Source organism: Oncorhynchus gorbuscha, linkage group LG09 (assembly GCF_021184085.1).
Source record: "Oncorhynchus gorbuscha isolate QuinsamMale2020 ecotype Even-year linkage group LG09, OgorEven_v1.0, whole genome shotgun sequence".
NCBI classification, from domain to species: domain Eukaryota; kingdom Metazoa; phylum Chordata; class Actinopteri; order Salmoniformes; family Salmonidae; genus Oncorhynchus; species Oncorhynchus gorbuscha.
The window spans coordinates 62324414-62334991 of NC_060181.1; the positions used below are offsets into that span (position 1 = coordinate 62324414).

A 10578-nucleotide genomic window follows, 5' to 3' on the forward strand; every position below is an offset into this window, starting at 1 on the left:
CATGCTTTGGTTTTGTTAATCTAGCCACTGTTTCAAATGCAAACTTTTAGCATTTGTGGAACAAATCCAATGCAAGTCAGTGTTACCTACAGTATATCAGCAATGATGCACTTCATGTAAAAATAATCTATAAGTAACATTGAGTTACACAATACATTTTTATATACTTTTAGGATGATTTGGACATGAGCCGCGAAAATGCTATAGGTACAACAGATTTGTATTTGATTTGTGCCACAAATGCTACAATGTTAGCATTTGTAATGCTGGCCAGGTAAACAACACCAAAGCATGGATTGCTGTCACACCTAGACTGCTTACAGACTGCTTACATGGATTGCTGTCACACCTAGACTGCTTACAGACTGCTTACATGGATTGCTGTCCATAGACTGCTTACAGGATCAGGAAATCAATACCTCATTTTGTAATTTGGGTTAACTATCCCTTTAACTATAGCCAAGAAGCACAGAAAGCCTAACTAACCCATTGTTAAATTAGTCAAAGGACGCTAAACAGCAGGTCACTGATTTACAGTAGCTACGACATAGTAATATGTTACATTATCAATCACAGTTGGGATTTAAATTCAAATATACTGAGATATACTTGGTCTTGCACAGCTAATTGATTGCAGTAACCTGATATTATACAAACATGTCCAGTTTTTCCACAGTGTACACAGTATGTCACACTTTGTAAATCCTTTATAATAATAGCACAGACGTCACTCTTTCAAGTGCACAATGTTTATTATAACACAACCACGAGGAACTGAAATAGTACTTAGGCAGTCAGATCAACAATACATAGATACAGTACAAAGTAGATCACAGTCTAAAACTATATTTTGCACACGTTAATCTTTATTTATGTACACATACATATGATTGTATTAAAAGTGGAGAGAGCAGTTGGGATCCTCAGACCTCACAGGCAGCACGTTGGTCCTCTGTTTGAGATGGACTGGAGGACTTGTACTCTGGCTGATCTAGGGACAGTTTTAAGAATGTTTTCTGAACTCTCCATCTTCTATTCTAATATCATTGCCCAAGTCAGGGCCTTTGTTGTTGGGAAAAGCTGCCCCAACGTACTGTATAGTTTCCATCAAATGTTCCCTCTTATCTTGTGATGTCATTCAGACAACCTGAGATGCACTTAGATCCCCACTGAGTGTTTCTGGCTCGGGTTCAGGTGGGTCTCAGCTGCACGCTCTGTCTCTCACATCTCTACCATCGCTGTCGCTTGTTATCTACTGTTGTTCACTTTTCTCTGTTTGCCTTAGAGCTTGTTATTTTGGAATAAACAATGCCTTACCTCTACTGTTGAATGTGCCACTGCCTTCATTGTGCTTGGTTGTAAGCCATGTAGGATACAAACTGACAAAGGTTTAGTGTACTATACTCTACCGTACTCTGATCCAGGTGCTTTTATAGCCTTTTCTGAGCATCCAACATGTCTATAAGGTTACTGTGTCTTGTTCTGGGGGGTGGTTTGCCTTTGCCTGTCCTGTGAGGGCTGCTGTCACTGTTAGGCCATCCAACCCTGGCCTGTGCTACACATTCAGCATTTGGTTCGTTGGCCGTACTCTTAAGTCCAAGGCAATGTACAATATTATAAACTTTTGATAGAAGTAGCATGTATAAAAACACTTCTCTACTAATTCAGTTGTCCGTACTAACTTCCGAGGGGTTCAGCTCCTCTTCTTTCTACAGATGTAGAAACACAGACACACGAGAAGAGAAACATTGAGACGGGTTTGAGTTATACTTCATCTCCACTAGGTGTCAGTGAGGAAGCATAGCGTAAAGCACTGGGTAAAGTTCACAAGAGTGAACACACTGAATGTTGCAGACACAACTGTGATGAATAGAGCTGAAATGATTTCTCCCTCTCTGTGTCAGAGAGGCATGTCATATTTCCTATCTGAACACAACCCTGTACTCTACTGTACAGCCAGCTGCTGGATTTGGGGGAAGGGGAGGCACAGTAATGCTGTCGGTCTTAGTTCTGTGAATCGATGGACAGGAGAACAGCTGGGCTTGTGAAACAGAATAAGAAAAGACACACGAGGGACAGAAGGGGAGGCTCAAGCATCGTACCCTTTCTCTCCGTCACCATGTGTACAAGTCTCTCTGCTTCACTGCGGTTGTAATCATCTCTGCTTTGTTGGACACACACTGAGGAATTACGTCCTCATTCATTCATTCATTCATTCATTCATTCATTCATTCATTCATTCTAACTCTCTGGCTCTCTCTCCACTAACTCCCATGATAAATGTCACCCCATGATAAGAAGTTTTATTGGTCAGAACCAAACTCTTGGCCCTTCTCATAACCCTAAAATACTTGCTCATCAATCACTGCCAGCCCCAATCCCCAACCCCTGCTCCCCTTCCTAACCTCCATCTGTTGGTGGATCCACTTCAGGGACTGGGTGACGCGGGTGTAGACCCCAGGCTTGTTCCTATCAGCACAGCCCTGGCCCCAGCTAGTGGCCCCCACCAATTTCCACACTGAGTCCTCACATGCCAGAGGTCCCCCGCTGTCTCCCTGGGGGCCACAAACACAACAGTAAAACTCCAGGCTCACACAGAAAGGCCCTAGACACAGTTAATATTTTAACAGCAGTAAAAACATATCAGCACATGTATATTTAACGTATATGTAGACTTACACAATCACAAAAGGTCTCACTCTATACTAAGGCTCACCACCATCAGCTTACAGTACCTGGCAGGAGTCTGTTCCTCCCTCCAGGTATCCTGCACAGATCATCCCGGGGGAGATGAAGCCCTGGTAGACGCCTGGCGTGCTGCACGCCTTAGAGGAGATGAGTGGGACCCGGGCAGAGAGCAACGAATCACTAGCATCACCTGGCAAAGAGCAGACTACACTCAGACAAAGTATGCATTTACAAAGAAGAACATTTTAAAACTATATGACTCCTAGACTGACTACTAGTGTGAATAGAGAAACAGCATGTGAGATGCTTAACACCCTAGATTCACCCCCATCTGAAGTGGCCCCCCAGCCTGAGATCCAACACATGGTCCCATCCTCAAAGTCCTCCCCAAAGTTAGGTAGGCAGATGGGCTCCACTAGACCTGAAGCAGGAAAGGAGGACAGGTCACAGAAACAAACTACACTTCCCAGAAACACATGGGTTAAAAATAGTGATAAAGTAAGAGTTCACTGAGACAATCTACAATTGACCTGATTCTTATTCCTGGAGCAACTAACAAATGGCGAGAAAACAACGCATTCAATAATTAAAAGTGAGCTAGAGTAGAGATACAGGACTGCAGGAAAACAAGAGTAGTAGACAGACCATACACATAATGACATTTCGCTGTCAGAGCCCGGGAAACCTGAGAGAGAGAGACAGCCAGGTGACCAGAGAGAAGACGGGGCGTATCGGGGTGAAAAGAAAGAGTGGACAGTGTGAAAAAATGAGGAATGGAGGGAGATGATTAAGGTGGATAAAAAAATAGTTATAGAAACAAAGCATAGGATATACTATGAGCCTCGCACCTGCCTCCATCCCTCCCTCCATTCATAAAGACAAACAGAGGGAGATCAGAGATGTACAGTATGTTAAAAGACAGAGGGGTCCCTACCTACCGTTAAAGGTGAGTGGCTCAGCCAGCTTCATCAGAGCGATGTCATAGTCTAGAGCTTTGGGCCGGTAGCGGCCATGGTAAATAATCTTCTGTACTGCCAGAGCCTGAGCCCCATTCACCGGCTGCTCTGTCAACCCTACATGCACTGCCCACAGTGAGGGGAACGCAAACCTGAGAAAGGAGGAGCAGTATGAGATGTGTTGGATTGTGTGTGTGTGTGTGTGTGTGTGTGTGTGTGTGTGTGTGTGTGTGTGTGTGTGTGTGTGTGTGTGTGTGTGTGTGTGTGTGTGTGTGTGTGTGTGTGTGTGTGTGTGTGTGTGTGTGTGTGTATGTGTGTGTGTTGCATATGATTTTGTGTGTGTGTGTGTGTGTGTGTGTGTGTGTGTGTGTGTGTGTGTGTGTGTGTGTGTGTGTGTGTGTGTGTGTGTGTGTGTGTGTGTGTGTGTGTGTGTGTGTGTGTGTGTGTGTGTGTGTGTGTGTGTGTGTGTGTTCATTCACTTTAGACTCACCCATACACGCAGTGTGCAGCTGTCAGTATCCAGCTGTCTGCTACGACAGAGCCTCCACACAAGTGTTCACTCTGGAAGTGTAGGCTCACCTGCCAGGGGAACTGGCCCAGTGCTGATACATTACCCCCAACAATACGACTGCTGAACTGGGGTCTGGAGCCGCACTCTGCAGACACATGTACAATATGCGCTTACAATACTAGTATTACCTTTGTGTATAGTTTCCCACTTCCTTAAATATCCACTCACCCAGGCATTTGATTGTGGTCACCGTCCCTGAGCTGCATTGAGTCTTACTGGAGAAAGAGAGTAAATGGTGAGCAAGACGAAGAGAGAGCAGAAGACAGAGATGGTCAGAATATTGATTGAAAAATAATTCAGCAGCAGTCCCTATCAACTCTCTTGTTCTGGTGTGGTGACAGTGGGCTACCTGAGGCTGGTGGCGTTGTGAATCTTGATGGCCTGTTGGCCCGACTGGCTCAGGTTGATTGACACCAGGTTTTGCTGGAAGTCCTGCTCTATAGCAGAGAGGGGGAGGGAGCGGGACTCCACATACCTGAGGGTTGAATAGAATAAGTTATTGGCAATTAATCAGAAACACCCTCTGAAAATGCATCTATAAACACAAGGCAAACTCTATCCTGGAACACACAAGGGCAATGAAAAAGAGGGTTCAAGAAGGACAGTAAGGCATATCATGTTAAATACCCAAGTCGTACCTGGAGTAGCCCAGCTGCTTGCAGGCAGAAAGGCCAAGAGCAGGGTTCCAGTCTTCAGAGCAGACAGTCCTCCACACACCTCCACTCAGCACCTGGAGCACTGAACTCTTTCCACTCAAACGCACTGTACAAACAGTCAGGCCGAGAAGGAGACAGAAGCATAGACATAGGTAGAGAGAGTGAGGAATAAAGGCATCTACTGAACGAGTCCCTTGACCAGCTGTGTCTCAATAGTCTAATGTGTGCTTGTCCTTGTATATGTTGAGATAAAACATTAGCTCTGCTCACCACAGCTAAGCTCGTCCTCCCCATTCTCACAGTCCATCACCCCGTCACACTGGGCTGAGCCACTGATGCAGCGAGAAGACGTACCACAGCGGAACTTACCCACACAGCTAAGACCCACTGTGGAGACATGAAACTCCCCTTAACATGCTGTTGGTTGTAAACTGACACCAGGCAACAACACTTTGTTTCTGTCTTTATTGTGCAACCGGGGTTCCAGGCAATGACTGACTTTAAAGCAGGATGAGACCCAAATTGTATAACTGGATAGGGTACATTAATTATTTAAAGAGTTGAGGAAAGTGGTACAATTAATTAATTACAAATGGACTATGTTCGTTAGTGCTCACCTCCCAGCCCAATGCCCAACGTGAGAATAACCACCATGAGGACCGATGCTCCGATCAGTAGCTCCATCCTGCGAGCCACCAACCGGCCACACCATGTCTTCTCCTCTGAGGGATCATGACAAAGGAATTGAGAATTTAAAGAGCCTTCCAGGGCCAACCGATACACTCTTAGAGAAAAAAGTGTTTAGTATGACCATACAGGGTTCTTCGGTTTGTCCCCATAGGGGAACGCTTTTTGGTGCTGGGTAGAACCCTTTGCAGAGGGTTCTGTCTTAGAACCCTCTATGTAGGGTTCTTCAAAGAACCCCTGTATATAGTTCTACCTAGATCCCTCTATGTAGGGTTCTGCATTTAAACCTCTATGAAGGGTTCTACCAATAACCATTTTATCTCTGGAAGGTTCTTCCTAGAACCCTCTATAAACAGTTCTACCACACGTATTAGCCTTTTAAATGTAATTATTTAAACAATACATTGCATACAGTGCCTTGCGAAAGTATTCGGGCCCCTTGAACTTTGCGACCTTTTGCCACATTTCAGGCTTCAAACATAAAGATATAAAACTGTATTTTTTTGTGAAGAATCAACAGCAAGTGGGACACAATCATGAAGTGGAACGACATTTATTGGATATTTCAAACTTTTTTAACAAATCAAAAACTGAAATATTGGGCGTGCAAAATTATTCAGCCCCTTTACTTTCAGTGCAGCAAACTCTCTCCAGAAGTTCAGTGAGGATCTCTGAATGATCCAATGTTGACCTAAATGACAAATGATGATAAATACAATCCACCTGTGTGTAATCAAGTCTCCGTATAAATGCACCTGCACTGTGATAGTCTCAGAGGTCGGTTAAAAGCGCAGAGAGCATCATGAAGAACAAGGAACACACCAGGCAGGTCCGAGATACTGTTGTGAAGACGTTTAAAGCCGGATGTGGATACAAAAAGATTTCCCAAGCTTTAAACATCCCAAGGAACACTGTGCAAGCGATAATATTGAAATGGAAGGAATATCAGACCACTGCAAATCTACCAAGACCTGGCCGTCCCTCTAAACTTTCAGCTCATACAAGGAGAAGACTGATCAGAGATGCAGCCAAGAGGCCCATGATCACTCTGGATGAACTGCTGAGATCTACCGCTGAGGTGGGAGACTCTGTCCATAGGACAACAATCAGTCGTATATTGCACAAATCTGGCCTTTATGGAAGAGTGGCAAGAAGAAAGCCATTTCTTAAAGATATCAATAAAAAGTGTCATTTAAAGTTTGCCACAAGCCACCTGGGAGACACACCAAACATGTGGAAGAAGGTGCTCTGGTCAGATGAAACCAAAATTGAACTTTTTGGCAACAATGCAAAACGTTATGTTTGGCGTAAAAGCAACACAGCTCATCACCCTGAACACACCATCCCCACTGTCAAACATGGTGGTGGCAGCATCATGGTTTGGGCCTGCTTTTCTTCAGCAGGGACAGGGAAGATGGTTACAATTGATGGGAAGATGGATGGATCCAAATACAGGACCATTCTGGAAGAAAACCTGATGGAGTCTGCAAAAGACCTGAGACTGGGACAGAGATTTGTCTTCCAACAAGACAATGATCCAAAACATAAAGCAAAATCTACAATGGAATGGTTCAAAAATAAACATATCCAGGTGTTAGAACGTCAAAGTCCAGACCTGAATCCAATCGAGAATCTGTGGAAAGAACTGAAAACTGCTGTTCACAAATGCTCTCCATCCAACCTCACTGAGCTCGAGCTGTTTTGCAAGGAGGAATGGGAAAAATTTTCAGTCTCTCGATGTGCAAAACTGATAGAGACATACCCCAAGCGACTTACAGCTAAAATCGCAGCAAAAGGTTGCGCTACAAAGTAGTAACTTAAGGGGGCTGAATAATTTTGCACGCCCAATTTTCAGTTTTTGATTTGTTCAAAAAGTTTGAAATATCCAATAAATGTCGTTCCACTTCATGATTGTGTCCCACTTGTTGATTCTTCACAAAAAATACAGTTTTATATCTTTATGTTTGAAGCCTGAAATGTGGCAAAAGGTCGCAAAGTTCAAGGGGGCCAAATACTTTCGCAAGGCACTGTATATCATTAGGCCTTTCTTTGAGGGCCAAGTTATACCCTAACACAGTGGTGTTAGTAATATCCTGGTTTACAGGCCAAATCAGGCCTGCAAGTCACATTATGCTGGCTTGCAAAGTGATGTGTAATTGGAATCCAGCCAGAGTTAGGATACCCAACAAGTGGAATTGTTAGTCACCCGCAACCTGCATTCAGAATGACTGCCAGTGTACCGAAGATTGAATACTGAGACCAACTCAATCATCTAAACTGGAACAACCAACTCAGTAACAGGTGCAATAAATCCAAAGACTGACAGATTGGATTAGTTTAGAGAACGGTATATTAATTGTCTTCGTATAGCATAAAATGTATCAACCAATCAATGTACATGCAATAACACAAATATTACAGTAAAACAAACAATTATGAAAATCTCCCTGCAATTGACCATAACGGGAAATGTTATATATGGTTCTATGTAGAACCCTTCTTGCTTTTCAAATTATCCTTCTTGCTTTCCAAAGAATCATCAAAGAACCCTTTCTTCCAAAAACGTTTCTTATGATGTTAAAGGTTCTAGATAGACCCCTGTGCCTTACAAGAACCCTTGTCTTTCAAAATGGGTTCTTCTGATCAAAACGGTTCTTGGTTGAACACCCTCCGTAAATAACCATTTTGGAACACTTTTCCCATGTTCATTCAAATGTCGGCATAGAATCCTATAATCCACAATGGTGAACTCTTACCTATTACATCTCACACTCCTCTCTTTGAGAGACCGTCAGCAAATGTACAGGTAAAGGAGTCCCAGTCTCTTACCATTCATGAAAGGCTGGACCTTAGTGATTGGCATGGCTGGACTTGGTGGGGCAGGGGGCGGGGCTTTGGGCTCAGTGGTGGGTTCAGGTTTGGCAGTGTCGGGAAGAGGGGTGTCATTGGGGCTGTCGAGGGAACTGACATTCAATGTGGTCGGGGTATCGACCGTCGGAAGGTCGTCATCAGTCACAGACACCACCTCTATCCTCCATGTGTCTGTCTGCTCAGCCTCAGTGGCCTATGGGATGATATGGATATTGACCCAACGCTTATACTACTCATCGACTTATAGTATAGAGCCACGTGAATAGCTAACATAGACATGTAAGACAAAGCTCTTGACCATGTGGCTTGCTAATATAACTTTAACATAATCGGAAGTAATTTCTGAAAATGCATACACACTTAGAATAAAGGGTTCCAAAAGGGTTCTTCGGCTGTCCCCATAGGATAACCTTTTTTGGTTCCAGCTAGAACCCTCTATGGAAAGGGTTTTTACATGGAACTCAAATTGGTTCTACCTGGATCCAAAAAGAGCTCTTCAAAGGGTTCTCCTATGGAGACAGTAGAATAACCATTTTAGGTTCTAGATATAACCTTTTTTTGTAAGAGTGTAGGACTAAGCTCATTCACTTATCTGAACTGAAGTAGGTAACTATTCACTATACTAACCATGGACACACACAGGCTGGTAAGATTCTTACCGTGACAGTGGCTGTGCTCTCCTTAGCAGCAGGAGCTGCTAGCTCTTCAGTGTTCTCTTGGTCTGCCATGTCTTCGCTCACACCCTGTCATCTATTGTACAGTCCATCTCAGAGCAGTTGACAGAAACACGGCATGGAATGAAAGAGAGGAGGAGAAAGAGGAGAAGAAAGACGGATGGGAGCGCAAAGTACAGAATAGACCAGATGAAAGACAAAAGAAAAGAGGTGAAAAGGCGAAGACCCAAATAGATAAATGAAGAAAGGCTTGAGAAAACCAATCTGTAGATTGCCGCTAAGATGACCAGCTACTTTTCTGGCCAACCTAGTGACCATTAGATGCCGGTAGTAATTATCTTGATCCTCTCCACCATCGAGTCTTTTTCTTCCAATCCTGATACCAAATGAAAACACAGTTCTATCCCTTTCTCTCTCCCTTAATGGGAGGTCTTATATCTACTGCCTTGCCTGAACCCACGCTCACCGCTCAGACACAAAGGGACACCTGAGCAGGCGAGTTCTGATCGAAGAGGCCTGCCACTCAGCGAGGGGATCAAATGATCCCAAGCCTCCCCCTCCAGGGGTAGGGTTACACGTGGCACGGGGTGTGTGTCTCTCCCTGTACCGGACCACAGGACACGGAAATAGAGGGTGACGTAGTCACCTGTCCTTACAGTCTAGGCCGAACATAACGGCCAGCTGACAGTCTGTTAGTCTATAGGGTTTAGATCACTCAGATGTTCCCAGAAAAGTAATCTCCAACAAAAATATAGTCACTCTTATTAATAATGTATCATTAAGTCATGAGCAGTGTATTAATATGGCTTTAAATAATAATAAATGTGTCAGACGTAGTAAAAAAAACGAGAATGAAGAAGGAATATGACAATAAATTAACAGAAACCGACCCCAAGTAAATTTGTTCTTTTTATTGCGTATTGTGGTGGAATCTTTCTCTCATATTGGAGGTCCAGTGAGAGGTCTGAGGTGACTTGAAATCCTGGGGGGTTAAATCTCTCCTCACCACGTCTCTCTGGCAAGCACGTATGTCTTATTCAGTGAGGTGCGCCTCAGTCCCTGAGAGAGAGGGGTAGAGGGCAGGGGTCAGAGTGTGTGTAGAATAAGTAGAGGAATAGACCTCATAACCTATGTATATGTACACTTCACTATGTACATACACTTAGGTTGGAGTCATTAAAACTCGATTTTCAACCACTCCACAAATGTCTTGTTAACTATGGTTTTGGCAAGTCGGTTAGGACATCTACTTTGTGCATGACACAAATCATTTCCCCCCCAAAAAATTTACAGACAGATTATTTCACTTATAATTCAATATATCACAATTCCAGTGGGTCAGAAGTGTACATACACTAAGTTGACTGTGCCTTTAAACAGCTTGGAAAATTCCAGAAAATGATGTCATGGCGTTAGAAGCTTCTGATAGGCTAATTGACATCATTTGAGTCAATTGGAGGTGTACCTGTGGATGT

General features: G+C 43.7%; 1 protein-coding gene across 1 annotated transcript; it reads right to left on the bottom strand.

Annotated features, from left to right (window-relative positions):
• Positions 1-771: 771 nt before the first annotated feature.
• LOC124042905 (transmembrane protease serine 3-like) lies at positions 772-9501 on the bottom strand. Its single transcript, XM_046361037.1, has 13 exons — positions 9089-9501; positions 8388-8622; positions 5489-5593; positions 5142-5258; positions 4854-4977; positions 4565-4690; positions 4384-4430; positions 4135-4300; positions 3627-3796; positions 3014-3109; positions 2736-2878; positions 2406-2555; positions 772-1709 (listed from the first exon to the last, which is right to left on the bottom strand). Exons 1-13 carry the CDS (start codon positions 9155-9157, stop codon positions 1665-1667), a joined length of 1593 nt encoding a protein of 530 aa, XP_046216993.1. The 5' UTR covers positions 9158-9501; the 3' UTR covers positions 772-1664.
• Positions 9502-10578: the final 1077 nt, after the last annotated feature.